Here is a 23918-nt window from a genome sequence, read left to right as displayed (position 1 = left end):
TACCCAAGATCCCTCACGCATCTAGGATCCTCAGATTGTTTTTTTCCGCCATACTGGTCGGAAGCATTTTGCGGAGTCCCCTGGCCTTAGCCATACTTTTGCTAAATTATTAATTTATTTACATCCTTCCCCATCCCAACGTCGAACTTCGACACTCTACGCCGGCTGGAGAAGAAATCGACCGTCGGCTGCTGCACGATGGATTTGGGCCTCGGAAGGCCTCTGGCCTCGGCCCTGCAAGTAGGGAGAGTGGGGGGTTGTACATACTCTACACTCCTGGTATATAGGTACACCTTATACATTTCCTACACTTAACAGCCCGCTGCCTCAAGGTGCGTATGAAGGGTCGTCGGGCACGCCACGTGCAATCTCTGCTTGCCGAGGGACCACCCCGAAGCAGAGCGTGTAGTAGGTTTAAACCTAAGACACTTAAGGACCGTTCGACGAAGCATTGGGCCCACCACGCCAGGCAGGCGGCCATGGCAGCGGAGGGCGCCTTCAGCGACGCCGTACTTTCGGACGGCGAGGGCATTACCGCGTCGAAAGACAGCCGAGCGCAAGTCCCCGACCTCGGAAGGTCGTCCGGCAGGGCGGCTATGGGGAAGACCCCCGGCGACACAAGCGCTTCACACACCACACAAACTAAACACACGAAGTCCAACCGAAACTCGACGACGGCGAGTTCTTGGAAAGAGGCACAAACAGAACAGTCCGATTCGGTGTCCTCTGGGCGTTCTCGATCGAGATCGCCGCATGACTCCAGGCAATCATCCACTCTTGCCAAGAGTGCCTCGCTCCCTAGGCTAACAGAAGTTCGATCGTCGGAGGACGAAGATGACTTCCACCCCCAGGCCGCGCTCCAGGAGTCAGAGCCCGCAGACAAAATCAGCGAGGCCCCACGCTCGAAGGACAGGGACACTACCCCCGATCCTCGAAGCCAGGCGTCGAAAACCTCCGGAGCCACAAAAGGACAGGGAAAACATTTTTCCACTCACGGGGAGGGGGGAAAACAGCAGAAGCAGCCTTTGCACTCTTCCACACCTGTGAAACACACCACTCCCCCTAAACAGACAGACAAGACCAGGTCTGCTGATATGTCAAAAACCATCAAATCTACTCAAGATAATTCCCCGAGACTTGCTGAGTCATTCCCAGTTCCAAAAAATGGTCCAGTGAAGACATAGATAGGGTCATGTCAAGGATGTCTTCTTTGGCTGATTTTTACGTTAAAAATCCAGACCATTTCCTTTCGTATGATCCACAAGGGGTGACACCCTCAGGCCCTAATGATCCTATCCCCCCGAGTAAGAAGCCCCGGTTTGAAACACCGATTAGGTCTACAGACCCCTTCGAGGTACAACCATACTCAAGACCATACTCACTGTATCAAGGAGAGGCTTCCTTTGGTGAGGACCAAGAATTTGGCATGGTAGAAGAGCAAACCGGGATGGGCTACTATGAAGATGAGGACCAAGAAGAGGAAGACCCTGAAACCTACAGAGTAGATTCCCTGGTAGAAAACGAAGCCCCGGTTACCGACTCGCCTGTCGATAACCAACCCCTCCTAAACGAGGTTCTCGCACATGCAGCAGAACATTTCCATATTGACACCCACGGTGTCCAGGAGGAGAGGGACTTCGCAGAGGAGTTAGTGGGAGAAAGGAGGCCTGTTGCCCAGACCATCCCTATCCTTAAGTCCATTCAGCGAAGAATGGACCCGTCCCTGGTGAACCCGAACCTCACCAGAGCAGTCAATCCCAGGGTTGAAAAACTTTTCAGGGCAGCCCAGTCTGACCCTCTCTATATAAGAGGACATCTGAAGCCAGACTCCCTAGTTGTCACTAACACTCGTAAGAGGGCTGGAACACCCTTGTCATCGTCTGAAGCTCCTCCCGACAAGGAGAGCAAAAAATTATATGGTTTCGGCAGGAAAGTGGCCTCAACGTCCGCCTATCAAGCAAGGATTGCAAACTCCACCACCCTGTTGGCCAGCTACAACTGCCATCAGTGGGAAGAAGTCGCGGCACTCATAGCCTCTGCTCCTGAACCTTTAAAGGGCCAGTGAGCTCGGATTTCCGCAGAGGGTAGAGCCGTGTCTGGTTGCATTTTGAAAGCAACCTTTGACGCCGCGGACAACGCAGGCAGATTGATAGCAGAAGGCACTGTTATCAAGAGACATGCGTGGTTACGGCAGTCTGGTTTTAATGCAGAAACCCAGGCATCATTGTTGGACAAACTGGTGGAAACTGATCTGTTCGGTAAGGCGGTCGAAGACGCACTGAAGAATGCCAAGGACGAATACGAGACACTCAAGTCCCTTGGCCAGTTAACCAATAAACCCCCTAACCAGAGAGGGAATAGTAATTTTCGTCGCCCACGCGGCCAAAATTCCCAGAGAGGATCTAACTATTCCCAGGGGCAGGGTACACAGTGGAACAGCCAACAGTCTACCCAGGGTTACGGCAGGGGTAATAGGAGAGGTTGTGGTAAAGGCAGAGGCAGCCCCAGCAAGGGAGGCGGCACGCCTCCACCAAAGCAGTGACGCTCAGTTCAGGGTCCCTTCTCACGCAACCCCATTAGGGGGACGCATTTCCAACTTCACCCAGGCTTGGGAAGGGATCACATCACACAGATGGGTGCTGTCGACAGTATCCACAGGGTACTGTATAGAACTACTGCAGCGTCCCCGGAACCATCCTCCACGACAAAGAGTACACTCTTTAGAACATCAGAAGGTTCTCCTCGAGGAGATCGCCATTCTGCTAGAAAAGGACGCGATAGAACTCGTCCCGGGACACCAGGTAAACAAGGGTATTTATTCATTTTTTATTTTATTTTTATACGGTTTATTCAACCTTTAAAAAATTTTTGACCGACAAATCACGTCCAATCAACCACATATCCTTTTAAAATCCATTTCTCTCGCCACCGTTCTGTACACAGTAAAACAAGTGGCCTGAGTCTTGACGTTTTGACTACAAGGGCTCATTCGACTCTAGGCACTTCAGTTGGTTCCTTCAAATCCAATCTTGTTTTTATGACCTGGAGGAAGGTTATCAAATTGAGCAGTACAGTTCGGTTGGAGGCTTCAAAGAACATTTCCCACCAGTTTTCCAGACTCCTTGGACTAATATTATGAATAATCGGTAAAAAAAGCCGTCCTCGTTCTTTCCCAAGGCTCGGGCATGACATAATCAAGTGCTTTAGAGATTCCATATCAAAATTACAGAAACGACACCTTCGATCAATATTTGCATACTTAGGCCAGGAGCCTAATCGCTCTTTTGCATTTAGAGCGTTTAATCTGAATCTCATGTACAAGGCTCTGGCATGCTGATTTGGCAGATGGGTTAGATAAGAGTGGCGTTGATTGAAGGCTTTCGCCTCACCTGGGACTTCCTGCATTAGCTTACATTTTGTTCTTTGCTCACAGGTCTTGATCCAATCTAACCGCCAAATCTTCATCTTTGCTGCATCTGGGTTTTCCACTAGCAAGGCAGAGGTAATATCATACTCGCCTAGCAGGTCTTGACAAAGCTGATTCCACTTTGCGAGTATTGTATACTCTTTCGCACTGTCTGGTCTATGCATGATTTGGAATTGGGGTGTCGGAGTCTTTAGCATCGTTTTACGGTATAGGCTTAGCAAGGGTATTTATTCAACTTACTTCCTTGTGCCAAAGAAAGAGTTGACAATGCGCCCAGTATTGGACTTACGGCCTGCCAACAAGTATGTCAAGCCCCAAAAGTTTCGTATGACTACGCTACAAGAGGTAATCCCCCTCCTAAAAAAGGGATTACATGGCAACCTTGGATATGAAAGATGCTTATTTTCATATTTCCATGTTCCCAGCGCACAGAAGGTACTTGCGCTTCAAGGTGGACAGTCGACACTACCAATTCAAGGTGCTGCCCTTCGGGATAGCTTCAGCACCAAGGGTATTCACCAAGGTACTGGCGGTGGCGGCTGCACACCTACGCAGGGAGGCAATCCCGGTGTACCCTTATCTGGGCGACTGGCTCATAACAGGGGAAACCCCAGTAATTTGCAGGACAAACATTCAAAGGACTATCGACCTTCTCCACGAGTTCGGATTCTCAATCAACGAGAAAAAGTCAAGCCTGGTGCCAAGCACCTCCAAACAGTTCCTAGGAGCAATCCTAGATACTCAAGAGGGGTTGGCCTTTCCTTCAGAGGAAAGAATTCGGACTATACTACTGCAAATTCCGCATTATCAGTCTGGTCGCCAAATAACGGTACGCAAAGCAATGCGTTTACTGGGCATGATGGCGTCATGTATTTACCTGGTCCCCCACGCGCGCCTGCGTCCCATGCAGGAATGGTTGGCGAAACAGTGGTCTCAGGCAAGTGGTCAGTGGGACGAGCTAGTGGTCGTTTCGCCAACAGTAGTACAGAGCCTTCACTGGTTGACAAGAGAATCTCGCACAGGGGAAACCCTTTTACGATCCCGAAGTACAGGCAGTAGTCACTACCGATGCATGTCTGACGGGGTGGGGAGCTCACTATCTCCACCACACAGCTCAGGGTCTCTGGTCTCCCTCAGTGGCCAGAGCTTCTGGCAGTTTTCAGAGCGCTTCAAGCGTTCGAGCCCCACCTACTAAACCTGAGTGTGCAAATCCTTTCGGACAGCACAACAGCCATGTTCTACCTGAACAAGCAAGGAGGGACTCGTTCGCCAAATCTGTCCAAGCTTGCCCAGAAAATCTGGATATGGGCACTCAGACGGAACATCTTCCTGTCATCACAACATGTTCCAGGGGAGCTCAATTCCCTAGCGGATGCTCTGAGCAGAGACTCCCTCCCAGAGGAACACGAATGGGTTCTACACAGAGAGGTCTTAGAAGATATCTTCTCTCAGTGGGGTTTCCCCACTATAGACTTATTCGCCACAAGCGAAAACAGACAATGCCCAGGATTTGCATCCAGGTTCCCCCAACCAGACTCCCAGGGGAGAACGCCCTGTGGATGAACTGGTCAGGGATGTTTGCGTACGCTTTTCCACCAACTCCTCTCCAGGAAAGTGGTGAACAAGATGAACAGAGTCGATGACGCTCGTCCTAGTTGCTCCCATGTGGGCAAGACAACCGTGGTTCCCACACCTACGCAGGATGGCGGTGTGCGAGCCCATCAAACTTCCAGCCTGGTACAACCTACTGTCCCAGCACCAAGGTCAAACAGTGCACCAGCAACCCAACTCAATGAACCTGGCAGCATGGCTCCTGAGGTCATAGAGTTTGGACATCTCAATTTACCACGGAGGTGTATGGACATCCTAAAGGAATCTAGGAAATCAAACACAAGGCACTGTTACTTTGACAAGTGGAAGAGGTTTGTTATCTGGTGCCAGAGTAGACAAATCAACCCTGTTGATTGCACTCCTTCCACTATTGTTATATACATGCTCCACCTGCTAGATGCAGGATTGTTTTTTAACTCACTGAAAGTACACATGGCAGCCCTGTCGGCATACACCACTTCCCATAGCAAGGTCTCGTGGTGGAAAGTACCAGTAGTTAAAGCCTTCATGGAAGGAGTAAAGAGACTTCACCCTCCTATTTCAAACCCCCCACCAGGGTGGGACCTTAATGTGGTGCTAGCCAAGCTCATGGGACCCCCTTTCGAGCCCATGCATAAAAGCAGTCTCAAACACCTGACTTATAAAACGGCCTTCTTAGTAGCTATTACTTCTATAAGAAGGGTCGGTGAAATTCAGGCTCTGTCAGTGCAGGATCCCTTCTTTACTGTCCATAAAGACAAACTGGTTTTACGAACACACCCTAGGTTCTCACCTAAGTTTATATCAAAATTCCATGTAAACCAGTCCATCGAGCTTCCGGCTTTCTTCCAGGACCCTCAAACTCGGCTGAGGTGAAACTACACACCCTAGATGTGCGTAGGGTGGTCCTCTACTATGTAAATGAAACCAGACCGCTAAGAAAAACAGATCAACTGTTTGTCTCCGTAGCAACAGGCAGAGAGCGGGATCGCGTCTCTAAAGGTGCCATCTCGAAGTGGATTATTAACTGTATCCAGCTGTGTTACTCACTCTCTGAAAGAACTCTGCCTTTCACGCCAAGAGCCCACTCTACTAGAGGCATTGGGGTCACTCTGGCTTTCATTGCAAATGTACCCCTTGACACCATTTGCAAAGCAGCTACTTGGAGCTCTATTCACACTTTTACTCAGCATTACTGCATTGACACCCATTCCAAGGCAGATACACAAGTGGGACAAGCGGTTCTAAGACACTTATTTGCTCATGACCCTTCTCACATCCCACCTCCTTCAGGTACTGCTCGCTAATCTATGCACAGCATGTGATCTAAGCAGATTCCACAAGCCTCAGAAGGGATACATTACTCACCGTAATCGTATTTCTGATGCTTGTATCTGCTTAGATTCACATGCGACCCACCCTTCCTCCCCTCTGAGAGAAGGCGCATGGTTGCTTGTAGTCTTACCTTTCTATCTGCTTGGATTATCTGTACTCGCGCTACTCCTCATGCTACCTCATGTCAGAAAAAATACAATCTGAGGATCCTAGACGCGTGAGGGATCTTGGGTACAGTGGACGTCACACTAGGAATAGTATTACTGGCACGCCCTGTGTCGACGCCCATTTTCGAGTTTCGAAAAACAAACTGTAATACTCCGCAGCTTCCACTAGATGTCGGCCTATGCACAGCATGTGAATCTAAGCAGATACAAGCATCAGAAATACGATTACGATGAGTAATGTATCCCATATAATTGGAATGTCAGTCTCCCCTCCCAGGAAACTGCCATACCCGTACAACACGCTGTTGCAGGACTGGGGGAAAACACTGCATCCGTGCCCCCAAACACTGAACTTGGCAGCCTGGCTCCTGTGAAGTAAGAGTTTGGACACCTTCAACTTCATTAACGATGTATGGACATACTATGGGAAGCACAAAAACCAAACATTGTTTCTCCAATAAGTGAAAACACTTTATCTTGTGCAATGCTAAGAACGGCCACCCCATTGGCTGCTCTCCTGAAGAGATCATCCTTTCTCCAGCATGGGGTCTGGCATGGATTCACATGGTCATGAATATTCCCCGTCAGGCTGGGAATCCTCAGTAAAAAAAAATAATCAGTTTCACTTCTGAACTGTCTTTCTCCTAACAACCAATGACTGGTCTCTGCATCATACTGCCCCTAGCCAATGACTGCCCTCTGCCTAAGCCCCTCCTCTGGAATCCGATTTGTACTGCACGTTCAAGTGTTGGGAGTCCTCGTGCTTAGCTCTCGAGCTCTTACTGTTTTGCGCTTTTTCTAATAGTTTTACTCCATTTTTGCAGTCAATTGAGCCTCACGCTCTATCGATCTACCGATTAACGGGGACCCATTTTTTGATTCTTCAGCGCCCCTCAAGGGCGAATTTCGTAAAGATTTTTTTTTTGCGGAGGATTCCATTACATTCTATGAGGCCTACACCACTTGTACATGGCAGATGAGGAGAACTCTGTGCCCCTTTTCAAGATTTGTTCCGGCTGCAGCTTGCGGAATGTCTTTGCGGGCGACTCACATTCCCTGTGTTACTGCCTGCACTCTGACGCATGTGGAGGAAGACTATGCGTTTTGTCAGGAGATGGTGCCCCGCACACTGAAGGATCGGCAGAGGCAGCTCAAGGAGTGGCTGCAGGCCAAAGCCCCTGCTCTGGGCGAGTCCCAGCAGCATGCCTCCCCTGCCCAGAAGAAAGCTGAGTAGTCTTCTATAACCTTTGAAGATGCCCCTCTCGCGGGGGTCCAACAAAAGGCTAAACACTGCAAGTCCACTATCACCGGGAGCTCCTCGGCGGCCAGAGCGAGTACAGAGTCTCCAGCAGCTTCGATCACCAGCCAACACTCAATCTTCGACGAAGAGGAAGTTGGACCATCCAGGCAAACTCTTGGAGAAGACCCGGACAGGCCCCCCGGGGTAGAGGGGCTCAGACCTTCCCCCTAAGGGGAAGGCCGCGGGTTCGGCCAAGACCGTCAAGGTCCAAGTACATCGGACGAAGGCCCAACCTTCCAGGGAAGGAGTGGTGGTGTTCCTCATGAAGGCCGCCGTGGCAGATCCGCAGGGCACGGCCCCGAAGGCAAGAGTGTATCCCTGCCTGCAAGGAGGGCGTCCTCTTTTCAGCTCATAGAAAAGATGCTGGAGAAGATGCCCATCTCACCAAAACCGTCCCCCCACACCCTGGTTGCAGAGAAGGGGGGGGGGGGCACAGTAGCCTTCCAGGGCACGGATAGCTCCTCTTCCTCAGAGGAGGAGCTTGCCAACCTCCAGCCCTTCCAGGAGGAACGAGGCGTCGAGCAGGCCCTACGGCAAGGATCCCGACGAGGGCGATGACAAAGGTGACGGAGACCGAGGAGCAGCAGGGCGTTGAGGGCTTGGGGGGACCAGCCTAGGCTGCAAACTCTGTCTCCTCTGTCACCACAGCCAACTCGGCAGCCACCTGGAGACATCTCGGACATTCTCGCTGCTTTGCATGCTCTGTGCTCAGAGATCCAGACGCGGATGCCTCTTGCATCGACGGCTCCTCCCTCGGCCCTGGTACCATCAGGGGAACCACCAGCCAAGAAGAGGAAAGTTCACCCTCCACCTCCTTGTCGCCCTGGAGTGCAACACATTTTCGCCAGGGTGTTCAGTCGTGTTTGACATGCCCTTCGGGGACAATTTGTTCTGGAAGAAGGTGGATGGGTCTTTTCAAGCCATCAAGGCGGACACGGGGATGTCTCGTGCTTGGGAACGCTTCAACAGCGACGGCCGTCCTTTCGGACTTCAGGCAGAAATTCCAAAGGTTCTTCCAAAGTATTCAGTGGAGGTGCTTCGTCCTACCATCAGCCCTCCCGCTCTTCGGCCAAGGAGACCTACAGGGGCCGTGCCAAATCTGGAGGACGTTATCGCCAGGGTCCCCAGGGCGGCGCTTCAACGTCAAAACGGGATTGAACCTGCCATGGCGTCGGGCCACCACCCGTGCACACCGGTGGGAGGCCGGCTGGCGAACTTAGTTGGCGTGTGGAAGACCAGCTCTGCAAACCGTTGGGTGCTGTATGCTCTCGCCCACGGACACACGCTTGAATTTCAATGGAAGTGTCCCCAAATGGCACCAGTGGCCCGGCACGAAAACCACGTCCCTCAGCTGCTGCTGGAGGCGTGGCCCATGCTAAAAAAGGGCACGATAGAGCTTGTCCCAAAGAGGCTCTGGGGCTTTGGAGTGTACTCTCGTTCCTTCCTCGCCAAAAAGACCGGCGGATGGATGCCCATCCTAGACCCGTCGTCTAAACAAGTACATCAAGTTCCCAAAGTTGCGGATGGTGACTCTTCAGCACGTACTCGGACAGCTAGAAAAGGGGGACTTCCTATAGTTGCTGGATTTGGAGGATGCCTACTTCCACATCCCCCATCCACAAGGGACACCAAGTTTCTGCGCTTCGTGTTTCAAGGGCAACATTACCAATTCAAGGCCCTTCCCTTCGGATTGAAGTCAGTGGCAAGTGTTTTCACCAAGTGCCTGGCGCCGGTGCAGCTGTGTCTACGAGGATCCACATATACCCTTACCTGGAAGACTGGCTCATCCAGGCAAACTCAAAGGACCTCGCAGTCGACCACACAGCGAGGGCCGTCCGACTCCTGGCACATCTGAGGTTCTCTGTGAACTATGCAAAGTCCTGCCTGACTCCATCGCAGGATGTGCTGTTTCTGGGATCCCGAATCACCAGTGTCGTGCCTGGTGTCTGTCGGAGGAAAGGATAGTGGCCATCTTCGGCAAGGTGCAACGACTGTTCGCACTGAAGGTCGCCAAAGTGACATTCATCAAGTTTCTGCTCGGGATGACGTTGTCATGCATCTACCTCATCTGGCTAGGCAGGCTGCGGATGTGTCCACTACACAAGTTCCTTGAAGACCGTTGGATACAAGCGTCGGGAAGCTTCCAGGACAAGATCAAGCTCGACAAGGGCTTCCGTCGAGTGATAGGCTGGTATGAGGTCCGCTCACATCTATCCAGACGCGTGGATTTTCAGATCCCACTGCACCAGGAGACTCTCGACGGACGCTTCTCTGGAAGGTTGGGGTGCTCACACCGGAAGTCTTCAAGAAAGAGGCCTGTGGCTGCCGGAGGCGAAGACGTTGCACATCAAAGTTCTAGAGCTGCGAGCACTGTTTTGGGCCCTCAAGTCCTTCCGCCCCTCAAGGGCAAGGTGGTGCATGTCTTCACGGACAATAGCACCAGTGTTTTACATCAGGAAGCAGGGGGCACCAGATCCCTGGTGTTTTCCAGAGGCGCAGGACCTATGGCACTGGGCCGTAGCCCAGGGCATGTTACTCATCCAGTTTCATCTGACAGGAGTGAAGAACATTATCGCCGACTCTCAGCAGGGAGCTGTGCTCTTGCTACGAGTGTGCACTTTGGCAGGAACAAGTGGCTCACCTGTTACACAGATGGGGCAATCCCCAGATTGATTTGTTTGCGACGGTAACGAACACCAAGTGCCAGAGGTTCGCCAGCAGGTTTCCCCAGCCGGGGAGCATGGGGGACACATTCTCATTACACTGGGGCGGCCTGTTTATGTATGCGTTCCCTCCGTTGCTGTTGCATGTTCGACTCATCAATCAACTCAAGCGGTCCCGGTGCAGGATGTTCCTCGTCGTACCGGCGTGGCCGAGGCAAATATGGTACCCGGACCTTCTTGGCATGTCAGCGTCCCCTCCAGTAAAGCTTCCAGTGGTCGCAGATCTTCTCGCCAGGGAAGGAGGTGCAATTCTGCACCACAACCCAGGATCGCTGAACCTGAAGGCCTGGCTCCTGCAGCGATAGAATTCGGGGGCTACAATCTCCCAGCGGACTGCAAAGCGGTTATTGCCAAGGCCAGAGCATTGGCTACTCAAATGCTATGGACATAAATGGAAGAGGTTTGCAGTTTGGTGCCGTGCACAGATCGATCCTCTGCGAGTCACGGCTCTGCAGGTACTGCCGTATTTGCTGTCGGCCAAGGCTGGACTGACCCATGCCGCCATCAAAGTTCATCTGGTGGCTATTTCACCGTACACCAGATCTCCGGTACGGTCGTCGTTATGGTCACACCGTCTCGTTAAGGAGTTTGCTATGGACTGTTCCGTTCATTCCTGCCCCGGCGTGGGAGCCCAATGTGGTGCTGACTAGGCTCATGGATCCTCCGTTCGAGCCTATGCATTCGGCGCCACTGAAATCTTTGTCGTGGAAAATGCCTTTTCTTGTGGCCATCACCTCAGCACCATGAGTGGGAGAGATCTAGGCACGCTCTTGTAAACCACCTTGACATTCCACGAGATGAGGTTAGTGCTACGGACGCCCCCCTACTTCATGCCCAAGGTGCCGTCGAACTTTCAGATAAACAAGCCCTTGGTGTTACCTGTATTCTTCCTGAAGCCTTTGTCGCCGGCTGAGAGGACTTTGTACTGGCTTGATGCGGCTAGAGCGCTCAAGTTCTATGTGGACCACCCAGTTTCCGGAAGAGGTCGCAACTTTTTGTGAACTTTGGCCCTGTGAACCATGGGAAGGCCCTCTCCAAGGCTTCAATTTCCCAGTGGCTCTCCGGCTGCATCGCCCATTTTCACTGGTTGGTGAACCGACGGTTGCCTGGCCTTCCGAGCCCATTCGACCAGAGCGATCGCTGCAACTACGGCATTCCTGTCTGGTGTGCCCCTGCTGGACATCTGCAGGGCTGCTACGTGGAGGTTAACTCACCTCTTCACAAGATTCTACTGTGTCGACAGGGATTCCAGGGAGGAGTCCAGAGTCTTCCAAGCAGTGCTGCGCAACCCGTTTGCTTGAAGGTGAGCCTGGTGAGGAGGTAAGAGATGCTTAATATTGATCTTTGCCACCTCCCGTGGGTGTGCATGTGTGTACTGCTATTTATTCTTTATTCATGAGCATGTGAATCCATGCCAGACCCCATGCTGCAGAAGGAACAAGTTAGTTACTTGTAACTGTTCTCCAGCATGGGTCTGGCATGGATTTGCATGCAAACCCGCCCTCCTACCCCTCTGCGTCTCTTCTCTTGGTCCTACTGCCACTTTATGTGCTACCAAATCTGAAGATGGCTGCCAGAGGAGCGGCTTAGGTAGAGGGCAGTCATTGGCTTGGGGCAGTATGACCCAGAGACCAGTGATTGGTTGTTAGGACAGTTCAGAAATTAAACTGATTTTCTTCTTTACCGAGGATTCCCAGCCTAACAGGGAATATTCATGAGCATGTGAATCCATGCCAGACCCATGCTGGAGACCAAGTTGCAGGTAAATAACTTGTCCCTACTTTCACCCAACAATACTGTTTACAGTCTGATTCTCAAGTGGGACAAGCTGTGCTGAGACAACTCTTTGCTACTGTTCCTTCACACATCCCACCATCTCCTGGTACTGCTCGCTAGTCTATGCACATGAATTGATTCTAAGCAGATTCACAAGCATCAGAAGACCTACCTTACTCACCGTAATCGTATTTCTGATGATTGTATCTGCTTTGATTCACATGTGCCCACCCTTCCTCCCCTCTTGAGTAGAAGGAACACAAACATCTTAAACCTTTCTTCTGTACTCAAGCATTCTGTAAGGCTCCCTCACGACATAAAAACAACCGGTGGGACCTCAGCGCATGAAGGATTTTGGGTACACTAAACATCTTGTTGGGCATTGTGTTGGTCACGCCCATGTCTACGTCCCTTTTTTGATCTTCAGAAAAAAGATGCCATACCCTGCGATTACCAGTAGATGTTGGACTATATGCGCAGTATGTGAATCTAAGCAGATCCACTCATCAAATATGATTATGGTGAATAATGTATCGTACATCCTCCCATATGGGGTCTGGCATGGATTCACATGCTCATGAATATTCCCCGTCACGCTGGGAATCCTTGGTAACAGAAAAAAAATGTTTAATTTCTGAACTGATTTCCTAACCACCAATCACTGGGCACTGGGTCATACTGCCCCTAGCCATTGACTGCCCTCTAACTAAGCCCCTCCTCTGGCAGCCATCTTCAGATTTTTACTGCACTTGCAAGTGTTGGTGGTCCTCGAGCTTTTACTGCATTTTTCACTTTTTGGAAGAGTTTTACTCTATTTTCCGGTCAATCGAGCACCTGTGCTCCATCGATCAACCTTCTGATTAACGGCTACCCGTTTTTTGGATTCTTGATCGCCCCTCAAGGGCGAATTAGTTTCTTCGTGGAGGCTCACCGCGTGGATCATGGCATACGAGAAGTATTCCCTCCTTTTAAAGCTTTGTACCGACTGCGGTCTGTGGAATGTTTATTTGGATCATAAACATTACCCAGTGCCTTTACTGCCTTACCCGACGCACAAGGTGGAAGATTGTGCATTTTGCCGTGAACTCTCGACTTGCATGATGAAGGATCTGCGTAGGCGGCTGGAGTGGCTACAGACCAAGGCCTCTGTACTGGGTGGGTCCCAGGAGCATTCATCTCCTGGGTCTGGGAATGCTGAGCCGGCTTCGAAGTCCTTTGAGGGCGCCCCTCCCGCAGGTGTCCAACAAAAGGCCAAGCACCACAAGTCCACGGCCACCGGGAGCGCTGTTGCGGCGGGCTCCTCTGCGACCAGGGTGTGTTAGTCTCCCGCGACTTCAGTCACCAGTCAACGCTCATGATCTTCATCCAAGAGGAAGTCGGACCATCTGGGTAAACTCAAGGTGGCCCTGGAGACGGCCAAGGAGAAGTCCAAGCCAGCCTGCCCTTGAGAGAGAAGGCCAGAGGGGACCGAGGCTCCGACCCCACCCCCTAGGGAGAAGGCCAAGCAGGACAAAGCATCCGGGACTACCATGAAGGCCAAGCAGGACAAGGGACCGGTCCTGACCGTGAAGGCCCAGGTACACCCGACAAAGGCTCTGCCTTCCATCAAGTTGGTGGTGGCATCCCTTTCGATGGCTGCAGAGGCGGACTCGGAGGGCGCACTTCCAAAGGCAAGAGTGTTCCTCCCTCCCCGGAGGGAATCTTCATTCCAACGCATTGAGAAGACCCCGTAGAAGATGCCAGTCTTCTCCCCAAAAACGTCCCCTCTATACACAAAGAAAGGGGAGGGGAAGGGAGGGGAGGTCCTCCAGGTCACGGATATCTCCATGTTGGGGCGAATTCTCATAAATGTGCTAATTCCCTTCACTTTAGAGACCCCCAGCAACTTTGCTGGATTTTGAGAACTTGATTTTTATTTACCTGGAGAGTGCCTTTTTTCCCACTCATGTATTTTGATGTGTGTTTTACTCTTGTGTGCTTTGATTGTGGAGCTTTAGACAACTCCATAGGTGGCATCGTTTCATGTGTCAAACAGCACCCTCAGTGCAGTGACACAGGGAAGCCTTTTTGGGCTGTCCCAAGGTTTAAATACCTTCTCTGGGATAAACAACTGTTCCCCAGAGAAAGTAAAGTGAAATTGACTTTACTAGTCTTTCCAAATTCCTAGATCCAGCACACACAATCTTACCATAGAGTGCTGGAGGGGTTACCTAGTATCCTCTGTCTAGAAACTCATTTAGCAGTCAAATGCAACGCTTTCCTCTCAAAATGGCTGGTGGCAGTGGTTTTACAATGAACTACCATGATTTTTCCTGACCGCGAACACCAGTAGCGCTAAATCGCAGGAGCCATGTTTTTCAAGATGGCGTCTGAGCCCCCTTTGTTTAAACCGGACCCAGTCTTTTTTTAGCCATTTCTTTTTGGAAAGATCCTTCTAGAGTTTGTCTCTGCGCGTCAAACCAGGTTTGGTCCCTTTGTTTCATCGCCTTTGTCTGGGGTGGGCAGGAAGTGAGGGAGTCATTGGCTAGGGGCAGTATGACCCGGAGCTCAGTGATTGGTTGTAAGGAAATACAGTTCAGAAATGAAACTGTTTTTTTTTCTGTTACCGAGGATTTCCAGTCTGACTGGGAATATTCATGAGCATGTAAATCCATGCTGGATAACAGTTACAGGTAAGTAACTTGTTCCAAAGTCACCGCATTGTAAGATACTTGGTGCAATTTTTAAAATACATTTCAAAGGGACTTGTGTGGTCTAGTTCCTTTCACAGGATAGTTTGCTGTATTGTTAGAATAACTATACGGCAAAGAGCCCTTTACTTGCCAGGGACTTGTGTGGTCCAGTGGTAAATGGAAAGCCCCTTAAACCACACAACCTTGGTTGAGTCCCTGCCTTAATCCCCAACATCCGAGCCAACCACTAGATGGCACGCTCTGCATAGCATGCGACTAAAACGGAATATTCAAAAAGATTACTGGTGAGTAATGTTTTCCATATAAACAATCGTTTTGATATTTCTGCGTTTTAATTTCTTTAGATCACTGCTTCTCACATGAAAATGATCAAAATTAGTTCATACGTTTGTGTTATTTGACAATGACAGGAGAAAGAATCAACGCTGTCAGCAGTCCTTCCCTTGGAGACACTCTTGGGCTTTCTATACTTTGATCAGAATTTCTGCGGCTACATTCAACGGCGTGATGTGGAGAAGATTTTACTTACACTGGGCCTGAATATCACGACCGAACAGGTATGACGTCAGCAGTGGAAAACACAAGGGAGAAATATTTGGGGATGAGCTGAAATTGGAGCTTGTTTCTTTGTCTGGCCATTTTTTCCTATTGTCAACTACTGACATTTCCAACTTGTCAGAAGCATGCACTGCCTTGTTGCATCACTAAAAATGACCTCCATCTGAAAGCAAGGCACTTGAATCTCCAGTTTTAAAGCAATGATGATCAGTAACTGGTCTTGCTAGAAGTTGTAAAAATGTCAATAGTTGGAGACATTGCCAAGGAACTAGATAAACCTGCAGTATTGAGCATTACCCTGATAAGTGAAGCTACTAACCAAGAGTTAGGAGAGTGGAGCAATCTGCAAGGACAGGGGTGCAGCAAATGGTCACACTGAAAGACTCGTTCATTGGATAACATTGAAGTGCACCCTGGTGAAATTGAGCGTGCTATTGATTATAGATGTTAATCCTTGGCCACGGTAAACAATGTTTATATTTTATTTTTTATGGCAGGTGAAGCGGATGTTAAATAAGGTGTTTCCCCAGTATGTCTGTCAATACCGAAACCTGAAGTACTGCCGCGAGGAGGGCTTTGATGGCAACAACCTTGACCAAAGCGTGGATAACAATCTCTTCAGTAAGTTGGTGCTTCCTAGCAGATTGTCCGGGACACTGGACTTTTAGAATGTTATATCAAGTATATAGTTTTTGTTTGTTGCTGACTTGCTTCTATTTCAGAGGGGGGGGGTTGTTTTGTTCACATCTTGTGGTATCCTATGTAGATTATCTCATTTAGTAGAGGATACTGTAGTTGATGCGCTCGTAATTGATAGATCAGAGAAAATGGCTAATGAATTACATGTGCTTACGTGGAATGTAAATGGATTAAACAATACAAAGAAAAGTCTCACGATTATGAATCACATGAGAGAATTGAAGTGCGATGTTTGTTTTGTTCAAGAGACTCATTTACTTAAAGAAGAAATTGGTAGCCTTAGAAAAGGTTGGGTTGGAAGGATATATGGCTCAAGTTTTTCATCTCGATCAAGAGGAGTGGCAATTTTAATCAGGAGGAATTGTCCTTTGAGGATCGTACGGGAAATGTCGGATAGTGAGGGCAGGATGGTGGCTTTGCTAGTTAATATTCAAGGTTGTTTGGTGACGTTATGTAATATTTATGCCCCGTCGGTAGATGATGGTTCATTCTTTAGGCAGGTGGCGCAGACGCTTCAAGACTTGGGTTCAGATAACATCATTCTTGGTGGTGACTTTAATACTGTTTTGAATAAGGATTTGGATAGGAGTGTGCCAGGAATTTTTAGACAGTGATTGTCACTATGTTTCTCTTAAAAACTTGTTAGAGGAACATGCTTTACGAGATTGTTGGAGGTTGCCACATCCGCATGCTAGAGAGTACAGTTTTTACTCAGGTGCTCATTCGGTTTACTCCAGATTAGACATGTTGTTGTCAGCTGGTCTGATGACCAAGAATTTTATGTCAAGTGAGATTGGCCCGATCTTATTGACTGATCATGCTCACGTGAGGATGAACATTGACTTGGGAAATACTGTTCGGAGAACGTATACGTTGAGAATGGATAATGCGTATTTAAAGATGGAAAAGGAGGTGGATAAATTGAAGGCAGAAATTGATTTTTTTGTTTCAATAAATCATACTGGTGATGTGCGGCCGGAAGTTGTATGGGAAGCTTTAAAATGCACTGAGGGGTTATCTGGTTAATTTGACGTGCGGATTGAGAAAGAAAACTGCAAATAGACAGAAGTGAATATTTTGAGAAGGGTGAGAAGTGTGATAAATGGTTGGCGTATAGATTGAAAATGAGGGAGGCTGAAAGATCAATTGCATCTATTCAAGATGAGGATGGCCAAATCACTTTTATGCCGAAAGAAATTACCAATGTTTTTCGGGATTATTACATGCATTTATATAAGAGTGAAATTGTTGTGGCTGTCGGGACTATTGACTTTCTGGAGAGTGTGAATCTTGCTAGTGTTTCGGATTGTGACAGTTATTGGAGGAGGATCTGACATTAGATGAGATTAAGATGGCTATCGGCAAACTAAATGTGGGGAAATCGCCGGGGCCTGATGGCTTTCCGGTAGAATTCTACAAGATATTGCCAGATTCGGCCCTGAATCTTCTTGATATGTATGTGTCGTCTTTGGCTGAGGGTATACTGCCGGCTTCGACTAGACACGCTATGAAATCTGTCTTTCCGAAGAAGGGCAAGGATGAGACGCTTCCTGGTAGTTATCGACCGATTAGTCTGATTAACACAGACAACAAAATCTTGGCTAAGATCATGGCTAATAGATTGGAAGGTCTGCTACCGAGGTTAATCAATGAAAATCAGTCGGGTTTTGTAAAAGGGAGGAAAACCTCCAGCAATATCGGGCGTTTATTTCACACGCTTAATAAGGCATCGAATGAGACTGAAGAGATGGCCGCGTTTTCATTGGACGCGGAGAAGGCTTTCGATAGGCTGGAGTGGAACTACTTGTTCTTAGTGCTTGAGAAGTTGGGTTTTGGAGTGAATTTTAGATCATGGATTAGGCTCTTGTATACGGAACCGACAGCAGATGTTAACACTAATGGGATTCGATCTGATCCATTTAGACTAGAGAGGGGGACGAGACCAGGCTGCCCGCTTTCACCTCTATTATTTGTTCTGGCGATTGAACCTTTGGCGGCTGCCATATGTGATCAACTGGATATAGTTGGTGTTTCATGTTGGGGTGGTTGTCAAAAAATATGGCTGTTTGCAGATGACATACTTTTGGTCCTGCGGGACTTGCGTCTTTCATTACCGACATTGATGGGGGTCTTAACCTCATTTCAGGAGATTTCTGGTTATAGAGTGAATTGGGACAAATCTGAAGTGTTGTCGCTGGTTCCTGGATGTAACAGAAAATATGTCACTGATCTAGGGTTTCGTTGGTGTCCAGATAGGATGTTGTATCTGGGGATTTGGATCACTCCGAAGATTTGTGACTTGGTAAGAGTGAACATGAATGTGATTGCTGTGGCTTTTAAATCTGATTTAGAACGATGGGGGTGGGGGGGTTACTGAAGCTTTCGCTTTGGGGGAAGGTGAACGCATTAAAAATGTCAGCCCCTAAAATTAACTATATCTTAAGTATGGTCCCATTGAATGTTGATGCATATTATTGGAAAGAATTGGACAGGTTTATACAAGTTTTCTTGTGGGACAATAAACCAGCAAGATTGAGTTTGTGGAAGCTACAATTGCCTTTAGAGAAAGGTGGTTTAGGTGTACCAAACTTCAGGGCCCATCATCTGGCCTTCAGTTGTGCTTTTTTTTGGTGGATTACATGGAAACGAGTCCTAGTGTATGGGATACGGCGGAGGCAAGTGCAAATGGTCCATTATCTCCTAGGGCATTGTTAACCTCTATCGAAGGGAGTAAAGGATAAATTGACTACATCACAGATTCCTGGAAGAATTTGAATGTCTTATTGGGTGTGAACGCATACAGGGATCCGAATGCGTCTGTTTGGCTGAATCCGTCTGTTAAATTGAATGGCAAATCTTTTTTCTGGCCTGTGATTTTTGGGTGGTATCAAATGGATTGGAGATCTCTTCAATGATGGTGTGTGGAAAAGTGCGAGAGAATTGCAAAGAGTTCAGTATTGACGGATTCAGATTATCGGATTACAGGAAATTGAAGTTAGCAGTTGGTATAATTGATTTTCAGAATGGTCTAAACCTGGAATTTCTTACGAGGAAATCATTGGTGAATGAGGGCGGTTTGGCGAGCCAGGTGTATAGGCAGATTGTTCATAATTATAAAAGCAATGATAGCCTGAGAATTGAATGGGGTTGGAGAATTGGAGCGGACATTACTGAGGAAAGTTGGAAAAGGATGTGTGAGAATGTCAAATTGTGTTCCTTGGGACTGACTCAACGGGCAAGACAAATTAAGATCTTGAATAGGGTGTATTGGACCCCGGAAAAATTGTGGAGGAGAGGTTTGAAGGATGGTCCGGAATGTTGGGCATGTGTTCAGGAGGATGGTACTATGGAACAGATGTGGGATTGTGTGAAGGTCCGTGGGTTTTGGAATGATATCGGTGGTATTTGCGAGAAAATCTTGGATGTGACAATTGATTTTAATTTTGAGACGTTAATTCTGGGGAATGATTCCATTTTGGAAGATCTCACTCAGTGCCAGGAAAAAATGGTTCTTCAGAGGAGCTGCAATGGGTAAAAAGATTATTCTCAGAAATTGGAAGTCGATTGCTACATTAGACAAAGAGCTGTGGCTGACTGAAATGGGGAATTTGGCAGCTATGGAGGAACGACTGTATAGAAAACAAGGCAAAATGGGTTTAAGATTTGGGGAACATTTTAGGAACTGTGTTGAACTGATCTTGTAGGTAACGAGATGTGAACAGGGGGTTGGGCGGGTTTGGATCCTGCATTTTGTTGTTTATTTACTGTTTTCTGTGACTTTGTATATAATGTTAGTGTATTATGCATTGGTGTATTCTTATTGGTATTGTAAATAAATTATCCAAAAAAAAACCATTACATTTTTTTTTAAAAAAAAGATTGTTGGGGAGAATTCTAAAATGTGCTAATTCCCTCCACCTTAGAGACACCCTGCAATTTTGCTGGATTTTGAGGACTTGATTGGTTGTGGAGTCCGACAAACTCCATAGGCATCATCTTGTCCCACAGCACCTTCAGTGCAGTGGCACATGGAAGTCTTTCAGATTTCCCCACAGGTTTAAATACCTTCTCTGGGATAAACTGTTTCCAGAGGAGTAAAGTGAAACTGACTTTACTTACGTTTAACTTTACGATAGGGTTCTGGAGGGGTTACCTAGTATCCCCTTTGTCTAGCTTCTCATGTAATATTTTGTATCTTACCATTTTCTCACTGAATGGCTGGTGGTAGTGGTTTCATTTTAACTACCACGGTGTGCATTTTCAGCGTGCTGCGCTCGCAGCTGCAATAAAGCACCCAAGGGTGCCATTTTTGTCAAAATGGCCCCAGTCGTGTTTTTTTGCCATTTCTTTCAAGGAAAGGTCCTTGAGATTTACTGTGTGCCAAACCAGGTTTGGTCCCATTGTTCGCTTTGCCTTTGGCTCCAGGGTGTCTGGGGTAGGCAGAAAGTGAGGGAGGTGCCCGACTCCCTGTGCTTGGTCTCCTTGGAGACCCAAATGCCCTCTGTGGTGATTGGCTGACTGATTTTCTGGCAAGGCCAAGCCACCCTGCTGGGTGAGTGGCATTTACGCTGGAATGAATTGGAGAGAACTGAATAAAAGGAGTCTCTTGGTTTGGAAGGCAGTCGACCACTGGACGAAGGAACTGAAGAGGAGCTTGAAGAGGACGACTGCTGCAACTCCTAGACCGTTGGTTTGCCTGGTGAAGCCCTGCTGCGGGTCCGAATCGCCAAGTTTGCATCGACGAGCCCTGCAAAGGACTCCTCCTCCATTTTTTGAGTTGGTAGGACCAATCAACTCCCAAGTAAGCCACCTGGACACCCATCTCGGAGCTGGTTGAGTTGCTGCAGGAAACTGTAGAGCCAGGGAGAGGGATACCAGATTGTGTGTTACTTGTAAACTGGCCTAAAGCTTTTGGAAGATCCTCCGGACTCCTTCGAAGCAGGACTGACCAAGCCTGACATCCCCCCCCCCCCCCCATTCCCCCAGCACTGTCGAGTGCGGGACCTCAGATATGAGGAAAATCCACTTTGACAGCCAGGAACTGCACTTATTGCTATTTGCGGTACCACAAGGAGCTGAAACGCGAAACTGCCACTGAAAATGAAGTTGCCAGTTGGCAGTTTTTGATACGCCAGTGCAGTGCAGGAGTCCCTTGACATCCTCCCTCTTGTCCCCACTACTGAGGCCCAAAAACGGTGAGCTCTGCAGAGCTGTACAAGAACAGGAGTCTTCAGCTGCGTCTTTTTCTTCTTTACTAAGGTACTGTAAACTAGCCTAAGAGAACTTGTTGATGTGGAAGTGCTTGGAACTTCTGCAACTCACAAGCCTAATCAGCTTGTGGCCCTCATTTGATACTTCTTGTTCTGAAAGACTCCTAAGAACGTGTGCAAGACTGTTCCATTTACTTACCTGAAGTGCTGCATCCTATACAAAAACATTGGCCTATTGACTTTGGCTTTGCCTATTGAATTGGATGACTTCTCTGAGCTATCTGAAAGTATTTGTCCTGCTTATGACTATTTGTATTTCTTGTGTTCTAATAAGTTTTGCCTTTTATTTTCTTCAGAGTATTCTGTATGCCTACAGTTGGGTATTAATGTCCCCAGCACCCTTGTCACTGAAGTCACCTCTAGGTGTAGGTTGTCTGTGGGCCATCCCAAAAGGGCCTTGTCTGATCCAGAAACTCAGTCTACAGTATTGAAGTATATTTGTTACTATTCTATTTTTCCCTTCTGAAGAATGCTTTATAACTAATACATTGTTTATGCAAGAAACCTTGTGTAAGTGTTTATTTGAATACCTGTAACTGTGAATCTTTATGTAACTCCACTACAGCTCACATTTCCCCTCTTGAGATAAGCCTGGCTGCTCAACACGCTAACAAAACTGTGTAGTACAAGCTTATACCAAAGGTTGGGTTGCCTACACCTGTAGTCCTAGTTTGTAGTGCTCCAAGAGGGTACTGCATTCAAACGTTGCCCAACACTGGGGAAGAGGGTCACAACTGCTGCTGCATTCTCCACCCTTATAGCCAATACCATTCTGTTGGCTACCTATGCAGACATCCAGTGGAACCTGCTACAAGAAGGCCTTCAAGAAGAACCTGAACCTATGCAGGCTAAGTTGCTCGCAATTGTATCGGAAGGCAAGCAAGTGAATCGGAATGTGCTTAAGAACACTTTAGACGCTGCTGAAACAGCAGGAAGAACGTTGGCACAGGGTACCTTGCTCAAACGGCATGCCTGGCTGAGGTTTAAGCCGGAGACCTAGGCAGCCTTAATAAACAATCCAGTTGAGGAAACCAACTTGGTTGGTAAGGCAATGGCCGAAGCACTTGAGACAGCCAAGAAAGAACATGAGGCTCGCGCCCCTGCAACAGATTACCCAGAAGCCTTCACAACAGAGGGGGCGTCTCTCGTCGGTCCTTTCGTGGGCAATCTCTCTCCCCTCAGAACCAATATGGCTCAGGAAACCACTGGAATTCAGGACATGGATTGAACACTACCACCACATATCCACCTAGAGGACAGCGGTGTGGAAAGTGTAGAGGCTGGGGTTCCACCCCCACAGGCTTCCCGGCTTCAGGTCAGAAATGACCTTCAGATCTGGGTCCCCTCCCATGCCACACCTGTCGGGAGGGGTGGAAGGGACGTCTAACATCATTCCTTCATGCATGGGAGGGGATAACAGACCGGTGGATACTCAAGACCGTCACCCACGGGTACTGCACAGAATTTTGCCGACCACCTCATTCAGACCGCCAAGATCAAGACACCCGACACCGGAACACCTATGCATCCTACTGCAAGAGGTCGGATCTTTCAAGAAAAGGGCGCCATAGAAGTTGTTCCTATTCTACAGGTAAACAAGGGTATTTATTCAGTATACTTCCTTGTACCCAAAAAGGATCTCACCATGCGCCTTGTTCTAGACTTGCGCCCAGCGAGCAAATTTGTCAAACCTCAAAAGTTTCATATTTTCACATTACAGAAATTAATACTGCTGCTGAAACGGGAGATTACATGGCTACATTGGATATGAAAGATGCATACTTTCATATTTCAATGTTGCCGGCACACAGAATATACCTAAGGTTCACAATAAAGAACAAGCAATATCAGTTCAAAGTACTCCCCTTCGGCATTGGCTCAGTGCCTAGGGGGATTACGAAGGTATTGGCAGTGGCAGCAGCGCACCTGTGCAGAGAATCTGTCCCGGTTTACCCTTACCTCGACGACTGGCTCGTAACAAGAGTCCTACGGAACATGTCTGTTGAACACTCAAGACAATCGACCTCTTATTCAGCCTGGGAGTCTCCATCGAAGAAATTCAGTCTAGACCCCAGTCAAGTCAAACAGTTTCTAGGGGCTCTAATTCAGACAGAAGACAGCCTCGTCTTCCCCTCAGAAGGTTCCGAACATGCTGTTTCAGATCCCTCAATATGTAGCCAGTCCAGAAGTGACTGTACGCAATGCTATGCGACTACTAGGAGTGATGGCGTCCTGCATTTACTTAGTTCCTCACGCGTGTCTGCGCATGCGTTCATGCAAGAGTGGCTCAACAGCCATTGGTGTCAGGCCAGCGTACAATGGGAAGATCTGGTAGTTGTCTTGCCAGCCTTCGTGTTTTCTCTGCAGTGGTAGTCAAGGG

The 23918-nt window shown here is 48.4% G+C and overlaps 1 protein-coding gene across 4 annotated transcripts in view; it reads left to right on the top strand.

Moving 5' to 3' along the window:
* The window catches only part of CCAR2 (cell cycle and apoptosis regulator 2), a 456719-nt gene that overhangs the window by 404339 nt on the left and 28462 nt on the right, over positions 1-23918 (top strand). For all 4 annotated transcript variants that reach the window (XM_069617701.1, XM_069617699.1, XM_069617698.1 and 1 more), the window contains 2 exons: positions 15422-15568; positions 16067-16190. In XM_069617701.1, the coding sequence (XP_069473802.1) occupies positions 15422-15568; positions 16067-16190 (271 nt within the window). The remainder of the gene's footprint in view (positions 1-15421; positions 15569-16066; positions 16191-23918) is intronic.

This window comes from Ambystoma mexicanum, chromosome 10, assembly GCF_040938575.1.
Source record: "Ambystoma mexicanum isolate Mex_15411 chromosome 10, UKY_AmexF1_1, whole genome shotgun sequence".
NCBI classification, from domain to species: domain Eukaryota; kingdom Metazoa; phylum Chordata; class Amphibia; order Caudata; family Ambystomatidae; genus Ambystoma; species Ambystoma mexicanum.
This window is presented reverse-complemented; position numbering and strand designations above follow the sequence as displayed.